The sequence below is a fragment of the Pelophylax lessonae genome (genome assembly GCF_965119305.1).
Source record: "Pelophylax lessonae genome assembly, chromosome: 8".
NCBI lineage: Eukaryota > Metazoa > Chordata > Amphibia > Anura > Ranidae > Pelophylax > Pelophylax lessonae.
The window spans coordinates 193,003,945-193,022,729 of NC_138775.1; the positions used below are offsets into that span (position 1 = coordinate 193,003,945).

Sequence of the window (18,785 nt, forward strand, 5' to 3'; positions counted from 1 at the left end):
AACACAAACAAGATATAACACATTAGATTTTCAAATTCCCATATAGCATGCCATGGGGAATATGGGGGGTTTCATCTGTTCAGATCATCTACAGTTTGGTTGTATAGAGCCTGGGAGTTATATTTGACGAGATCGAAGTAGTTTAAGTGCTACTAAAGGCAAAATCAAAAATGACATACAGTATGCGATGCAGTCTGTCACTAGCATTAAAGTGGTAGTAAACACCACTTGACCACTAGTGCCTACAGATAAGCTTATAATCAAGCTTACCTGTAGGTAATGGGAAAATCTCTTAAACATGAACCGTTTAGGAGCAACTCCCATTTGTAGCAGCTAGTGACATCAATGGCACATGCACACTGCAATTTGAATGGATGGGTGCTGTTCATTCTGAGTGCCAAGCACGCAAGCTCGGTAGTGACTTTATCACGTCACGGCCGTTCAAATGGAACCCAGAAGACTGGGAGAAGATGGAAGCCCCAGCAGCAGTGACAGTGCATCACTGGAGGGCTTTGTTTTAAGGGAAGTCTTTTATAATGTGCTAGTATGCTTTGCATACTAGCACATTATGACATTAACTTGCATTTTTTTTTTCATGACTTCACTACCACTTTACCACAGCAGTCTTGTCTTTTCTGAGTTCCTCTGTGACTTTACCTGTTAAGTCGCTTGTTGTTATATCTCTACTTCCTTTAACAGACCTGCACCAAAGCTGTGCAGGAAAAGTGTTGAGACAAACTAAACAGACAAGGGTGCTTATAATGGTCAGCTTTTTTTAATCTAGTTAAATCCTAATAAAAAAAATACTGTTCCTGTAACTGCTTTATAAAGTGTTGGCTTGATTTTGGAAAAAAATGGATTTTTGACTTACCGTAAAATCCTTTTCTCTTAGGTTCATCGACAGATGCAGCTTGATATCTTTTTAACCATTGGGTTATGCTGCTCCCTACAGGAGTAGGACCCTAGGCAGGAAAAAAGCTTTACCACGCCTATGGGTCAGTCCCTGCAGGCATAATCCCACACACTCTGCTACAGCCCTACAGATCAAGTTTCTGCCTTGCAAACTTGCATCACTGAAACCTGATGGCGAAAAGCCCAAGAGGCACTCAGCGCCCTAGTAGAATGCGCCTTCACCGGGAAAGGAGGAACCTGACCTTTCAGTGAATACGCCTGAACTACTGTCTGCCTGATCCATCTGGATATGGTTGCAGCAGACGCAGCCAATTCTTTACGAGGTCCTTCGGTAAGGACAAAAAGAGCGTCTGATTTTCTGAAAGACTCAGTAGCCGCCAGGTAAACCCTAATTGCCCGAACCACATCCAAAGAATGTAGAGCAATTTCCTTGGGATGCTTAGGCTTAGGACAAAGTGAAGGCAGCACAATGTTTTCATTCAAATGAAAATCAGAAACCACCTTAGGAAGAAAAGACTGATTAGGTCAAAGTACAACCTTATCTCTGTGGCCCACCAAATAAGGTGAGCGGCAGGAGGTGAACGCCACCAATTCAGACACTCTGCGGGCAGAAGTGATAGCCATCAAAAAGGCAACCTTCTGAGATAAAGCAAGCAAGGGAATCTCTCCAATGTTCTCAAAAGGAGGTTTTTGAAGAACAGATAACACCAATTTCAGATCCCAAGGAGGCAGAGGGGATTGCCTCGGAGGAGCCATATGACGCACCCCCTGAATAAAAGTGCAAATCAGGGCATGCGGAGTTAACGGACGTTGGAATAAAATAGCCAAAGGTGACATTTGGCCTTTCATAGTACCCAAAGCCAAACGCTGTGCAACCCCTTTTTGAAGAAAGGTCAAAACCCTAGCTACCTAAAACAAGCGAGGGTGCACCTTCAGCGATTCTCGCCAATAAATGTACGATTTCCACGTACCATGACAGATCTTCCTGGAAGCAGACTTCCTGGCCTTCAAAAGTGTAGGAATCACAGTCAGAAAGACCTCTATCCTTCAATACCTGGCTTTCAACAGCCACGCCGTTAAAGCCAGCGACTGTAAAGCAGGATGGAAGATCGGCTCTTGAGACAGCAGATCTTCCCTGAGAGAAAGTCTCCAAGGAGCATCGGCGACCAACCTTACCAGGTCCGCGTACCACGCCCAGCGAGGCTAGTCTGGGGCCACCAGAATGACCAGAATCTCTTCCACCTCTATTCTGCGCAGAAGCCTCAGCAGGAGTTTCAGTGGAGGGAACGCATAGATTAGCCGATACTGACCCCATGGAGCCACCAGTGCATCTGTGGCATCAGCCAGAGGATCCCTCGACCTGGCTACAAACCTCTGAACCTTCTTTTTGAGTCGAGAAGCAAACAGGTCGACATCGGGTGTCCCCCACCGGACACAGAGGAGGTGAAACACCTCCGGATGCAGGGACCACTCCCCCTGATCCAACACCTGAGGACTCAGGTAATCTGCCTGCCAGTTGTCCACACCTGGGATGTGCACAGCAGAGAGAGCTGGAACAAACTTCTCCGCCCAATCCAGAATCTCAACCACCTTCCGGGCCACCAAGACAGTCTTGGTGCCCCCTTGATGATTGATATATGCCATGGCATTGTCCGATTAAATCCGGACCGGGCAACCTTGCAGACGAGTTGTCAAATGACTCAGGCAAAGCTTTATTGCTCTTAGCTCCAAGACATTTATTGGCAGCTTGGACTCTTCCCATTGTCCAGGATCTCTGGGCGCAGAGCCTCCCCAGCACTCCTCCCCAGCCTGACAGGTTGGCGTCCCTGGTTACCACTGTCCAATACAATGGAAGGACTTGCCTTGGCGTAATGCTGATGAGTGAAGCCACCATAGAAAAGCAGACTTTGTTGACCATGTCTTCTTGGAACCCCCAGAAGACCTGAAAGGCTTTCCTTTTTCCTGCAACCCAGAGGCACGAAAAAGCTGCCTATGAGCAGTAAAAGAAGGCCCCCGTCTAGTACGTGGTGCTTTTCCCTTAGAGGATTGAGGGAGAAGAGAACTCTTTCCACTCGTAAGTCCTTTGATCAACTCATCCAGGGAGGATCAAAACAGCCTCTCCCCCGGGAAGGTAAGAAAGAGCCTTTTTGGAAGCCTGATCTGCAGACCAGCTCTTTACCCACACCATGCGTCTAATAGCAATCCCCACCACACACACTCTGGGGCCAGGGGAGCCAAATCCAGCGACACATCACATATATATATACAGCAGGGCTTGAGCCGTCTGATCCATGTGCTCAATCAGCCCCGGAGAAAGCTGTTCCGTTTCTTCACATTCAGTGATGGTCTGTGACACAAGGGTGGTCACAAATATCGGTTTCAATATTGCGCCCGCTAACACATGTAAATGGCGGGACAGAGACTCAATCCGTCTAATCAACGGCGACCGTAAAGGCCGGGGATTCCGCCACCGGGACCACAGTAGACTTCTTCTGGAAACCGGATGATCCACCTTTGGTGGCACGGTTCACAGAGTGGAAACCGTATCCACATAGGGATAGCGGCGTTTGAAACGCTTGGGCACCACTAGCATGTGCTTAATGCACCCCCACTGTTCATTGACAACATTGTCAAAAAGTTCCGGGCAGGGGAACACCTTGCCCGATTTCTGGGATTTGCGGGTGCCAAAGACGCCTGGATACCTGACACTGTAGACTCATCCGCCATTTTTAAAGTTTCTCGCACCGAAACTATAAGTGCTTCCACCATTGCGCTTTCCCATGCGGCGGCTGATGAGGACATGTCCTCTTCACCATCAGAATGCAATGACACAGAGCCACCAAGGTGGGGTGCGTCTGCCACGGCCAAATCGGCCTCAGAATCTGAAGATACTACAGAGGGAGGCGAAGGCAAAGGTATGGCTAGGGGAACTTTTCAACATTAAATCCACTTTTGACACCAGGCTTTCCAAAACTGCGGTTAAAACTGACAGGGGCTGGGATCCAGAGGATTCTGCCGCCGCACTGAGGGGATCTGTGGTGACATTTTGTCCTGGGACTCCATTTACACTGAAAATAAAAAGATGCAATGTCACTTTAAAAAAGTCACAAAAAACGCGATCGCACCGCTGCAACAACGGTATAGTAAGTCCCAGCCTAACACAGTCTGCCAGCAGTGTGAGTGAAGAATACCTACAAGGGACCCCAAAAACATTACCAAACCGAGCAGGAGGCTTCCAGGAACGTTCTATGCAGCAGAAAAAACGGGTTGACACAGGAAATAGAAAAGCACCTAGGTCATGCCTAGAGTCTTTAGTGTCTCCCTTTGCTGTCCAGCGATCGTGGACTACAAGAAAATGGCCGCCCCATGCATTCCTTTGGGGAACTAACAAAAAATGGCTGCCCATGCATTGCAATGAAGAAAAACTTTACATTAATGCAAAGCAAAAAAAGTCTACAGCAAAATGGCAGCCCCAATGCGTGCCATGCGGTCTCCAGGACCCCCAGGGGGAAAAGGGGGTCAGCAGGAAAAAGACGGAGGGTCCCCAGAAGGACACCCCACCAGAGGAACGCCCCCCCTGCAGCGGCCGCAATATATCCGCCCTCCAGAGGTAGGAACCTGCTATCGGAGGGGCCTGGTATACCTAAGAGGCCAGGGGAACCGAGGGATACCCAAGGGTCCGACTATTCCATGGAGGGGGCCCACGTCCACCCCAAGACTGCCAGGGAATTGGGGGGACACTTACTCACCATACCACAATATCAGGTTGGCGCTGCTCCAAATAGACTACCTCCCACCTGGGGTGGGGGTGCTGCCAGCCAGGGGGTACGCTGCGACTCAGGGCGTCCCAGCGAGACGGTCCACTTGCGGGCTCGTCCCCGTCCAACGGGGGGGGGGGGGGGGCTCTGGCATGGCGAGGCCTAGTGCTGGACTATAACTCGCTCACGCTCGCTGGCCAGGCTGGGAGAACTTAAGGATCTAGAATATCCAGTCTGAAGCCCAGCCGGGGGGGGGGGGGGGGGGGAGAAAATGCTTTGCCTTCAATGATACTTTAATTTGTTACATACAAGAAAACATCATCTACAAAAGTGAACAGTTTGTGTGCAAACTATCCTTTAAGTACATCAGTATATGAGTTAAGAGTGTAATATGGTTAGGAAGGGTTCTAGGGAGATGATGAAAGACAAGGGAAACAGCAATTTTTGTTAGTATTGGGCAATGTTTTTGCTATATTTTCTCTGCCCAATAATTAACTGTTTGACATTTAAACCACTTAAGCCCCGGAGGATTTGGCTGCTCAAAGACCAGGGCCTTTTTTGCGATTCAGCACTGCGTGAATTTAACGGACAATTGCGCGGTCGTGCGACGATGTACCCAAACTAAATTGACGTCCTTTTTTTCCCACAAACAGGGCTTTCTTTTGGTGGTATTTGATCACCTGTGAGATTTTTTTTTTTTTGCGCTATAAACAAAAAAAGAGCGTCAATTTTAAAAAAATAACAATATTTTTCAAATTTTTTATATGAAATTCCCCCCCCAAAAAATGTAAAAATCTAAATTTTTTAACATTGTAGGCCAATTTGTTTTCTGCTACATATTTTTGGTAAAAATCGCAATAAGCGTATTTTGATTGGTTTGGGCTAAAGTTATTGCGTTTACTAACTAAGGGAAAGATTTATGTCATTTTTATTGTTTTTTTTTTAAACTAGTAATGGCGGCGATCTGCTATTTTTTTTGCGGGACTGCGACATTGCGGCGGACAGATCGGACCCCTGACTAACATTTTTGACACTTTTGGGGGTACCAGTGACATTACTACAGTAAGCAGTGCTATACATATGCACTGTTACTGTAAAAATGACACTGGCAGGTAGAGGTTAACTTTATTAGTGATCAAGGGGTTAAGTGTGTCCCTAAGGGCATGATTCTAACTGTCAAGGGGCGTGGCTTGTGATGTAACCACAGAGACATACGATCCTACATAGCAGGATCGTATAGTCTCTGCAGTTACACCAGGGAGAATGACAGGCGCGGTCACTCGCACGGGGATGGCTGTGAACGAGCGGGAGCTCGCCCCCTACAGGCTCCTGGGCGAGCGACGTAGTACTACATCGCTTTGCCCAGGAGGGGCTGACTGCCGCAGTAAATATACTGCGGGCGGTCGGCAAGCGGTTAAAAACATCTTCAAGAACCACAAAATTCCTTTGCATGATCTGCTGGTAACTCTTGGAAAAGTTGGGAGTCTATTTATAAAACATTTGTTGCTCTATCTAGTGGCCAAAATGCAAAACAGGTATCTCATTTGATAATGCATTTTGGCCACTGGATGAAACAAAAAGTTGACAATTTCTATAGGATGTACTTTTAACATGATTATAAATATTTAGCAAATCATCAAAACCAAACTAAAGCAAATAGTTTACATAGAAGGAGAAAGAAGGTAAAAGCTGCTATAACATTTTTAATTCACACCCAACACAGACAGTCAACCTAAAGCTCCACTTCCAATGTGTTTCTGTCAACAAGAGATTATTTGTAGAGTATTGTTTCGTAAAATTTTTATTTGTTAGGGAAGAAGTACCTTATTCAGTCATGCATTATCCAGCATGCTGAAAAATCTTTTCAGCTGATTCTACACAATCTATGTACATTCTTTCCCATTGGTCTCTTGGGCATGAAGTTTACCAGAGCTTCACACTGGAGTCCTCTTCCACTCCTCCATGATGACATCACGGAGCTGGTGGATGTTAGAGACCTTGCGCTCGCTCCTCCACCTTCCGTTTGAGGATGCCCCACAGATGCTCAATAAGGTTTAGGTCTTGAGACATGTTTGGCCAGTCCATCACCTTTACCCTCAGCTTCTTTAGAAAGGCAGTGGTCATCTTGGAGGTGCGTTTGGGGTTGTTGTTATGTTGGAATACTGCCCTGCGGCCCAGTCTCCAAAGGGAGAGGATCATACTCTGCTTCAATATGGCACAGTATATGTTGGCATTCATGGCTCCCTCAATGAACTGTAGCTCTCTGGTGCCAGCAGCACTCATGCAGTCCCAGATTATGACACTGCCACCACCATGCTTGACTGTAGGCAAGACACACTTGTCTTTGTACTGCTCACTTGGTTGCCGCCACACACGCTTGACATCATCTGAATCAAATAAGTTTATCTTGGTCTCATCAGGCCACAGGACATGGTTCCAGTACTCCATGTCCTTAGTCTGCTTGTCTTCAGCAAACTGTTTTCAGGCTTTCTTGTGCATCATCTTTAGAAGAGGCTTTCTTCTGGAACGACAGCCATGCAGACCAATTTGATGCAGTGTGCGGTGTATAGTCTAAGCACTGACAGGCTGATTCCCCCACCCCTTCAACCTCTGCAGCAATGCTGGCAGCACTCATACGTCTATTTCCTAAAGACAACCTCTGGATATGATGCGGAGAACGTGCACACAACTACTTTGGTCGACCATGACGAGGCCTGTTCTGAGTGGATCCTGTCCTGTTAAACCGCTGTATGGTCTTGGCCACAGTGCTGCAGCTCAGTTTCAGGGTCTTGGCAATCTTCTTATAGCCTAGGCCATCTTTATGTAGAGCAACAATTCTTTTTTTCAGATCCTCAGAGAGTTCTTTGCTATGAGGTGCCATTTTGGACTTCCAGTGGCCAGTATGAGAGAGTGAGAGCGATAACATCAAATTTAACACACCTGCTTCCCATTCACACCTGAGACCTTGCAACACTAATAAGTCACGTGGCACCGGTGAGGGAAAATGGCTAATTGGGCCCAATTTGGACATTTTCACTTAGGGGTGTACTCACTTTTGTTGCCAGCAGTTTAGACAATAATGGCTGTGTGTTGAGTTATTTTGAGGGGACAGCAAATTTACACGTTATACAAGCTGTACACACTACTGTACATTGTAGCAAAGTGTAATTTCGTCAGTGTTGTCACATGAAAAGATATAATAAAATATTTACAATAATGTGAGGGGTGTGCTCTTGTGAGATACTGTACATAGAATTTAAAGGGATGCATTTCTTCTTGAGCTTTTCTTGCGCTAAAGATACCGACAAATTCATATTAGTTTAAATTGATATTAATTAAAAGGTCGAATATAATACAAATTATATAATTAATTATTCATTTATTTTTTTAAACTGTTATACAAGCTGTACACTCACTACTTTACATTGTGGCAAAGAGTAATTTCTTCAGTGTTATCACATGAAAAGATATAATAAAAGATTTACTAAAATGTGAGGGGTATACTCACTTTTGTGAAATGCTGTATATTTTTAAATAAATAAATATATAGATATAGTGTAACTCCAGCCAAAAATGCAAAAAATTATTACACATTAAAAGAGAAAATAAAACAAAACAAGCTTTTGATGCAATAATCTCAGGTTCAGATCCAGAGATTTTCTCACAGTACTAATGGCTAGCATCACTCAAACCTCTTCTGCCTCTTCAGATGAACAAGGTTCATGCATGCGGAACAAAATTAGTTACAGTTGGAGCTAAACTATTTTTTGACTGTTCTGCCTCTCCAATCAAATAACTGAAGTGTGATCTCTATAACTTATCCAGTTGTGGCAAAATAGCTGTAACTTACAGTCTCAGTAGAATTAGCAGATAGTGACTCGATCTATAGGACATCTTGCAGATCGTAGAAAGCTTTAATCCAAAACTTGTGCAGGTCTTCACAGATGAACATCAGATAGGTAAAAAAACATAGTATGTGTAGCTCCAGCAATTACACGTGCTCAGAACAGAAACTAACAGAAACTAAAGACGCACTGAAACAAGGGTGGGACTACATTTACAGAACATCTCCTAACTATGGAGGGAGGAAGGGACACATTTTTATTAAAGGCAAACAAACAACAATGTATGTGTGTAACATGATAGAACCACTTACTCTGAGCCCATGTCATTCTGGACCCACCACAGTCTGTTACTGCATGGTGAAATGAGAAGCAGCACAATGATTAGCTCATCTCTCCATCTCTTTACTTTCTCTTTCTATCAGCATGTTTCTTGCACATGAACTGACTAGATCATTATACTGTTTCCTCTCATACTCTGCTATGCAGGGACTACAAGATGCAGATACTAGATCAAATTCAGGTAATTACACCGCTTGCAATTAATATATACATTTAATGATGTAGAATTAATTACAGAGTTTCTTTAATTTGTGTCTGCCTGTAGTCCACCTTTAACTCTTACCTGACTTTTGCTTTCAAGGCTCAGTGATGGTATTGCTATTGAAATGTCAGTAGTGTGCAGGCAGCATTATCCTTTATACTAAAATAAAATTATTTCGGCATGAATCTATTAAAAGACCACTTACCTGTTCCAATTCAGTTATAGTTGCTTGCTTTTTCTCAATTTCTTTATGTAGGTGATTCACAAATTGATCTTTCTGAAGCAGGTCAAAGTCTTTTTCTTGGAGCTGATCCCCCATTTTATGTAGCTTTTCTTGCAAGGATGAAATCTGGAAAAGATTATAGAATAAATTTTAACAACTCTACTAATACTAGGAATCATATATAAATGGCTGACTTTAGCTCAAAACAGCAAATGATAATTTACGAACAGTGTTTAAAGAGGAAGTAAACCCTCCTCAGGAAGTTGTACCTATAGGTAAGCCTATGATAAGGCTTACCTATAGGTACTGTAAATATCTCCTAAACATGTACGGTTTAGGAGATATTTACCTTTAATGCAGCCAGTGATGTCACTGGCGCATGTGCTCTGAAGGAACGGCTGATCGTGCCGTTCCTTCAGAGCCCCGTGACGTCACCGCGGCTCCGGCCAATCCGATGGCCGGATGCCGCGATCCCGGAAGACGGGCGACTGAACATGTCGCTCGTCATACAGGTAAGAGAGCGGCACGGCGGGGGCTCGTTCTAAGGTAAGTATTTCATAATGAGCTAGTATGCGATGCATACTAGCTCATTATGTCTTTCTCTTGCAGGTTGTAAAAGAAAAAAAATTTTTTTTAACGAGTTTACAACCTCTTTAATTTTTGAACACCTCTCCTAACACCAAACAGAAAACTAATATGTTTGGCAGTATGATGTAGAAAGAGACCACTGCACTCTGCAGAATTCTGTTTCAAGCAGTCTCACCTCCCACCTCTCTCCACCCCTAAGCAGAGCTAAAGCTCATCAATCAGCAAAGCTTGCGATCCCTGCCAATGGCAGAGCTATAAACTACAATAGGGCTTCAAAGTGAACAAGCAAGTCTAGTGCAAGGACAGCTAACCTGTGACATACGATCTTTTGTTTCCAATTCAGATTTCATTAAGGCAGTTTCCAGATGAATAATTTTCTGCTCCAGTTCTTCTTTGTGTTGCCGAATAGTTGAGTCCAGTTGGGTTAGCTACAGCAAGCAAAAAACATAGCAAAGTGAGAAACATAAATAACACTATAACTTTAGGTAAGGTGACAGTACATGCCTTCCCTCCCAGCAGTACAGAATGACAGCAATCACACAGAAAGCGATTAAACACAATGAGGACACAAGAGGAAGCTTATAATGATCCCCACAAGTACAAGAGTAGTAAGGGTCACGAATAATCTTCATATGTATAGTATTCCTTTAGAACAAGCATCACTAAATGGCGGACCGCAGGCCAAGTCCGGACCGAGTCAATGCTCCGTACGGCCCCGCCGCGGTCGCACCATTTAGGATGCACTTTTTTTCCTCAGCTGCCACTGCCCGCTAACTCAGATGTCTTTACAGAGCTGACAGAGGAGCAGCACAGCGATGCACGGAGGATGGGGGCTGGCCCAGTTAACTGATTGATTGCTAGAACCGCCCTGTGATCTAGCAACCAATCAGTTGACTGGGGCAGGTCTCTCCCTAGGTCCATCCCTTTGCTGCATCTCCGATGTCAGCTGCTGTGCCTTTGATGTCAGCTAGGTAGGACAGGGAAGGCGGCACTGCTAATGTAAAGGGGGAAAGAGGGGTGACATAAAAGAGGCAGGGCAGAAATGTAAAGGGAGTGATATGGATGGGGTTCTACAAAGAGGGTGAGGACAGAAATGTAAAGGGGGGCTGGAGACTGCAGTGTAAAGGGGGGTTCTAAAAAAAGGGGATGAGCACAGGAATGTCTGCAGTGTGAAGGGGGGTCCTCTAAAGGGGATGAGGACAGTTATGTGAAGGGGGTGCTATAAAGGGTTTGAGGACAATTATGTGAAAGGGGGTGCTATAAAGGGGATGAGGACAGGTATGCGAAGGGGGGTGCTATAAAGAGGGTGAGGACAGAAATGTGAAGGGGTGTGCTATAAAAGGGGTGAGGACAGGAGTGTGAAGGGGGGTGCTATAAGGGAGGGGGCAGGAATGTTAAGGGGGTGCTATAAAGGGGGTGAGGACAGGAACATGAAGGGGGTGCTATAAAGGGGGTGAGGACAGGAATGTGAAGGGGGTGCTATAAAGGGGGTGAGGACAGGAATGTGAAGGGGGGCTGGGGACTGCAATGTGAAGGAGGGGTACTATGAAGGGGTTGAGGACAGGAGTGTGAAGGTAGGGGGGAGGGGGGGTGATATGAAATGGGCTGGGAACTGCAATTTAAAGTAGGGGGTGAGATAAAGGGGGGCCGCAGACAAAAATGTGAAGGGAGGCTGGAGACTGTAATGTGAAGGTGGATGATGTGTAGGGGGACTGAGAGCACTGATGTAATAAAAAGGATAGTGATGTGAAGGATCTGAGACTGGGTTCACATTACTGCGTAACGCATGTAGGCGGCCCATTTATTTATTTTGATGGGCTGCCTTATAAGCAGAAACGCAGAAAAATAAGTCCCAGGTCTTTTTTTTTTTTTAATTGCGCCGTACCAAGCTGCATGGTACTGTGGCACCATGCAATGTGGCACTCGTAAAGACGCGCCAGGTTTGCCCATTGTGCAGAGGTGCCATTGAGAACCAAACATATGATTCGGACCTCGGCTGGAAGAAAATTTTACTGACTGGACCATCAAGAATTTTAATTCAATAACTCTGGCTAAGTGGATACCCGAGTTAGGTCTGTGGACTTGAAATATCTGAAGTAGAGAGTGTCTACCAGCAATACTGGTGCCACACCTGAGCTTAGAAAACTGTTCTTTATAAAACATAGCAAACTGTGTCCTCTTCCTCCTATTTTCCCTCCGGCAGTTCTTTCTCCTGTACTAAAAAGCACCTCAGTAACGATGTGTAAGCAATATTCAGCACAGCAGTATTTCCTGCCCAGGGTGGCTTAATGATGTGCCCAAGGGGTGGGTGTTTTTCAACTTGCAACACCAGCAACAGCAAGAGGCTGTGCTGAATCTTTGAGGGACAGCGCTACAGAGGAAGCGAATATTACAGTGAAAATTCCTTTTTTGTTTTAGAGAAAAACTGTAAGATCTTTTAGTTTTGGTGAACCTTGGAAGTATTTAGCCGATTTAAATCTCAGGTGGAACTAAACTCACTCAAAAACTATTTAAATTTTGTCCCTCCTCCCTCTTTTTTTTTTTTTTAAAAAACTTTTTTATTGGGTTTTTAAACATACAACAGTTACCCACACAGGGGAAGGGCCATTAAAGCCTTTTATAAAAAAATAACTTAAAACAACAACCCCATAGAGGGGATGGGACCTGCCCAGGTGCATAAGGCTCAAACATTGTAAAGAATGAATTTGGATATTTGGAAAGCATTTCTACTCTTGTCAATTCACTGCATCTGGACTTTTATTCTATTCTAAGGTGTGTCTTCAGGCACCACCCCCTTCTTCTTACACAAATGCTAACAAAATGTATTCTACATTTTAGCATTTAGTCGATTTTTGTGCTGGAGGGCAGCACTTCCTGGAGTCTGGCCTAGGTCTTTCCTGGGATTGCTACATCACAGATATATTAGGAGGTGGTAGGTCACTAAGCTAAAACTTTGCAGCGCATGTGCAGTGGCCAGTGCTGCTGGGTCCTATGTTGTCCATATACCAGAAATTGGTGGTATTTGTATGCATTCATGGAAATTTGCCACGTGTGCACAGATGTGCCACTTGTTTCTTCCAGCTGCAAAATGCCTGAAAGAGACCAGCGGTACATCTGCACTCACGTGGGTCCTATGAAAATGTCAGCATGTTAGAATGATAGAGTGGAGGTAATTCAGGAGTTTAGTTTCTCTTTAAAGTTTAACTGAGTTTTAAAATACTGATTAGTGCCAGTTCACACAGCATGGAGAGATTGCAGACTTACCTGGGCTGCCCTCTGTTTTAGCTCCCAGTTCCTGTCTTTCAGGGCCTGGTCCATATCCAACAACTCGTGGTCTCTCTCATCCAGTTCATTCTTACATGCCCTTCATTTTACATGAAACAAAGAAAACATGAAAAGGTAGGTTTACCAACCAATACAATGTCCCTTTAATATATAGATTTTTTTTAATTGGGTCAGTAAGTCATGGCACAATAATGTAATTATGCCTGTTTGCACTGTTCTTTGTAGGAAGCACGAGTCCTTAAAAAAAAACAAAAAAAAATACCCATTGATGTTTTACTGCAATGGACACTAAAATACTCTTGTGAACAAACCCTTGGGTAAACCTGATCTCCGTTTAAACTTTTAAAAGTAAATATCTAAAACAGGGGTCTCAAACTGGTGGCCCTCCAGCTGTTGCTGGACTACAAGTCCCATCATGCCTCTGCCCATGGGGGTCATGCTTGTAACTGTCAGCCTTGCAATGCCTCATGGGAATAGTAGTTCTGCAATAGCTGGAGGGCCACCAGTTTGAGTCCCCAGATCTAAAAAAACCACCCCAAGATGCCTCATATTTTAAATGACCAGTGTCAACAAGCTTTGGGATGTGTGGATGGCATCACTGAACATCAATATGAGAAGTCTCTGAGATCAATCAGAATACACTAAAAGGTGCATTAGACTTATATTTGACCTCCTGACCAGCATTTAAACTGCTTCAAGCAGGTTTTGCATATCCATAGACCTGTTTGAAGCAAACACAAGCTTGTTGGTACAGATTCTTAGATAAAACATTTCTGCACCAGTCTGATTAAGGCTGGCCATACATGTTCAATTCTCTTGTACAATTTTCTGTTCGATTTACCAAAAACCATATAATATGAGGTCAAAACAAAATAACACTTTCAATTGTATTCAATTAGGCAGGCCTTTGTACTACATAGTTGATTGTAAATCTGAAGACAATTGTACAGAAAATTGTATAATGTATGGCCAGCCTTAGTTTTACTTTGTTACTGGTTCCTGAATTCATCAACTGCCATTCCCCTGTCCAAAGATCTCCTGTACTGGCTACAGAGTCTTAGTAAACAGTGGAATGGCAGTTGGCAGCTTTGAAGCCAGGTACAGTAATAAGATGAAACCAAATTAGAAAGATCATTGAGAAAACAAAAACACAAATGCACAAAGTAGTTTTTTTTTTTTTATCGTAAAAATAAGGACTAAAACTCACTAGGGTTGATTTACTAAAACTGGAGAGTGCAAAATCCAGTGCAGTTCTGCAAAGAAACCAATCAGCTGCCAGGTTTCAAGCCATATTGAACAAGCTGAAGTTAGAAGGTAATTGGCTACAATGCAGAGCTACACTAGAATTTGGACTCTCCAGTTGTAATAAAATCAATCCCATTGTCGTCTATACTTTGATGAAGCAGGATGATATGGCATCAGCAACTGTTAATAAGTAATTATACTTCTCTGAAACATTTGAAATGCCCATAGCAACTAGATTTTGGCTGCCACAATATTCCAATGCACACTGGGATATGAAAGAATCTGTTTCTATGAACCACATACTTTTCTGGTTGCAAACGTAGTTTTTCTATAGTGCTGTTTTCTGTAAAAAGAAACATCTAACCGAGGGGAAAGTTTTCTTAGTATTAACATGATTGGATCTCCACACTGGAAGTTCTTTTCTTTTTTTTCTATCCTTTTTTGGAATGTTACACATGGGTACCTATTGTTCTTTGGCTGGCTTGGCTGCACGAATCGGCATAGTGGTACATCGGTTCGCGGGAGTGGTGCTGGGGGGCAAGCCGGCGCGCTCCTGCCCCCACTAGGCAGCGGGGATGCCGATCCACAGGACCGGCGGCCGAGATTGCCGTGGGGCACCTGTGATCACTCCCTGTTGAGAGAGAGAAGGAGGGTCAGCTGTTGTAAACACAGCTGACTTTTGTTCTCTCTGAAATTATCACAGAACACCTGTGATCCTTCTATGTAGGATCACAGGTCTCTATTGTCATTTCACAAGTCTCTCCCCCCACAACTAGAAAACACTCCCCTAGGCTCACAATTAACCCTTTGATCACCCCTAGGTTAACCCTTCCCTGCTAGTGTCATTATTACAGTAACAGTGCATATTTTTTAGCACCGATTACTGTAGTAATGTCAGTGGTCCCCCTAAAAGTGTAAAAAATGTCAGTTAGGGGTCTGATCTGTCCACCGCAATGTTGCAGTCCTGCTAAAAATCGCCGATCGCTGCCATTACTAGTAAAATAATTAAAAATGACATAAATCTTTCCCCTAGTTTGTAGACACAATAACTTTTGTGCAAACCAATCAAAATACGCTTATTGCGATTTTTTTTTTACCAAAAATATGTGCCTAAAAGGATGAAAATTTTTGATTCTTAATTTTTTTTTTGATTATTATATAGCAGAATTTGAAAAATATATATTTTTTTCCCAGTATTGTCGCTCTTTTGGTTGATAGCGCAAAAAAAGAAAATCGCATTGGTGATCCAATACCAGCAAAAGAAAGCTCTATTTGTGCGAAAAGAAAGGACATCAATTTTTTTTTTGCTACAGCGTCGCACAACCGCGCAATTTTCCTTCAAAATAACGCAGTGCCGAATCGCAAAAAGTGGCTTAGTCATTAAGGGGGGAAATCCTTACGGTCCAGAACTGGTTAAATTGTAGTCCTTTAACTTTCAATAAAGAGCTTGTATGATTAAAAAAAAGAAACCTCTCAACACTTTTCACTGTACAAAATATTCCCTAATTTTCAGGAGTCAATCATGGAATGTGAAAAAGAAGGCTGTCTCTCTTATATTATCAGATTTCCTAGAAATATTGGGTTGGGTTACCACAACCTAGCCTTCTGCTTGGCAAGTCATGACATTTCTACACGAGGTGGAACTACACGTAGGTTTGGAAGAGTCACTTGCTAGCAGTCATCCCCATTGCTACCAATATGCCTCAAGGAGAAAGCAGCAGGCAGACCCCTCCTTTCTTAGTCTCTTAAAAGACGTTATGTCACTGTGGCTAGCTACATTATATTCTGGCAGAATGTGAATCTAACTTTAACAGCCAAAACACGTGGACAGAACAGGGCCTACAGCGAAGTCCTTTCTTCTGCCTCCAAAGTAAGATTTTGTGTGTACTATTAGGAGATTGTTGCTTAAAGCGGAGTTCCACCCTCAAAATGTACTTTTCCCCGTCCGCTTGCTTTTTTCCACCTGAAAAACAATTGGATAATTACAATTTTTTTTCATTCACTTATCTTGTTTTTAAAGAAAATATACTTTCCTTCCTTCCTCTTCCTCCCTCTGCAGACACGGCCGCTGACATCACTTTCTGCTTGCATTGACTCCTGGGAGATGAACGTCATCGATCCCAGGAGTCCATGCGCCTGCACCGGCCCTGCTCGTCACTTCCGGTGCAGGCGCGTTATTCCCTGCTGAACAGCTTCTGGGCATGCCCAGAAGCTGTGCAGGGATGACACGCCTGCACCGGAAGTGACTAGCAGGGCCAGTGCAGGGCATTCTGGGACTCCAACGTCACCAAAGAGGACGTTCCGGCTTCAGCTGCCCACACCTGAGATGGCAGTGCTGGACAAGACATTTTCAAGGTAAGTATTTCTTCTAAAAAGGTAAGTGAAACAGGGGACAGTTCAGAGGCTATCGTTGCTTAAATGCACTGCCCTGACTGTCCCGGGGGTATTTTTATCTAAAAAAAAATTTTCAGGGTGGAACTCCGCTTTAAAATCCATTTCTTGGATAGGATAGAATATTCATCAGACCAGTAAAAGTTGACCTTTGTACCAGAAAACACCCCAAATAAATAATAATTTCAGGGTTCGCTTACCTTAATTCTTCTGTAAGGGCTTGTATTATGACTTCCTTTTCTTCCACTAATAGATGGGTCTTTGTAAGTGTCTCTTGAAGTTCTTCAACATGTTTGAGCTTGTCCTGCAACTGTGTCTGCAAATGTTGAAGCTCCATTTCAATTTCTTCTTTTCTCTTGAGATCCCTTTCAGTTCTATTCACTCTTTCTGTTAACAAGGTGACTAAAACAAGAAATTACTATATTTACTTCTCAAATGTCAGAGGAATAATTGTTATATTTATTAACAGCTGTGTACTGTAAGCGACTATCTGACTGGATACACACTGTATAGCCAAATGTATGCGAAAACCTGACCAATTACATCTATATGGGCTTGTTGGCCATTATATTCTTGGACCATGGCCAATAGCATAAAGTTGGCACCCTTTGTGGCTACACCAGCCTCCACTCTTCTACAAATGCTTTATGCAAAATTTTGGAGTGTCTGTGGAAATCTGTGCCCATTCAGCAAAATAAGCATTTGTGAGGTCAGGTACCATTGTTGGAAAAAAAGACCTGACAGGATCAAGGTCAGGACTCTGTGCAGGTCACTTTCGATAACCTCGGTCCAAACCCTACGCGTTATGTCACGATCACGTGACTTCTTTTGGGGATGAAGAAGTCACGTGATCGTGACATAACGCGTCGATTTTGGACAGAGATTACCGGAAGTGACGTCGCGGACAGGGGACGGTTATGAGAGCTAGCTAAAGATTTTGTTTGTAAACTGTGAGTTGATGCGAAAATTATTTTAATAAACGTGTTTGCATACTGCACTATAAGAGCATCCTTTTGTGCCCCCATTACTACTATTATATGGTGATAAGCTTACTAAGCAGCCTTCGAGAGGAACAGCCAGGGATAGGGCTTGCACTGGATGGAAATGTATGCACCGAGGACATCTAGTGACGGATATTATTATTACCATTCCTATGATGGGCTATTCTCAATGCGGTTTTCAAGTTTAATTGAGGTGAGAACATAGAGAGCACAAATAGGGGCATGCAAAGGAAGAAGAGCACCCCACAATAATTTTCTACACTTCAGTGAAGGAAGTCACTTATGTATTCATCAAGGATATATTTTCATTATTGACTTTTGTTATTTATTCCCTATTTGGATATATTAATTATCCTGTCTTTATTTTTTCAACACGGTGAATGTCACAGATGTGAATTAGGCACACTCGTTTTCATACAGAGGTCATATGTGTTTGTTGCACGGTGCACTTTTTTAGATTTTTGCACTTGGCACTTTACGATGATGTATTTTATATGAATTTGTTTTTATGGATTTATTTTGCAGTCCCATGCATGTTGTGTTGTACTATTTGGTGTATGCACTTTAATCACAGATGTGTGTGTACAATACATTTATGTGAAGTTATTTCATCATCTGTTCAGTTTAAGGGCAGCGCAAAACTGTCGCCCATTATTTATATACTTTTTTTTTTTTTATTCCTACAGAAAATGTATGGTTTGGGGGGTCTTTTCAAATTCTGAAAGCTGCAAGTGAAAAATAGTAACCTCAGGATTTCTAGAGTAAATTGTTTTTTATTTACAGCTTTGCGTACCTTCAGTTTTCACTTTTAGTTTTTACCTTCAGTTTTTTATTCACTCAATACAGTTTTAACTTTTATGTTTAGTAGGAATTTAGCAGGGATTTTGTAAATGTTGCCATGTATTAATCGAATAATGATTTTAGTGTATTTTTAGCAAAAATATAGTTCTGATTCTATTGTTTTGACTGGTTCTAATTGTTGCAAATATCACAGGA

At 43.2% G+C, this 18,785-nt stretch overlaps 1 protein-coding gene across 1 annotated transcript in view; it reads right to left on the minus strand.

Annotated features, from left to right (window-relative positions):
• CCDC18 (coiled-coil domain containing 18) overlaps nt 1-18,785 on the minus strand; it is a 190,676-nt gene that overhangs the window by 62,801 nt on the left and 109,090 nt on the right. The window contains exons 21-24 of the mRNA XM_082265867.1: nt 16,989-17,190; nt 13,132-13,231; nt 10,179-10,295; nt 9,262-9,405 (exon numbers count right to left, since the gene is read on the minus strand). Coding sequence (XP_082121993.1) covers nt 9,262-9,405; nt 10,179-10,295; nt 13,132-13,231; nt 16,989-17,190 — 563 coding nt within the window. The remainder of the gene's footprint in view (nt 1-9,261; nt 9,406-10,178; nt 10,296-13,131; nt 13,232-16,988; nt 17,191-18,785) is intronic.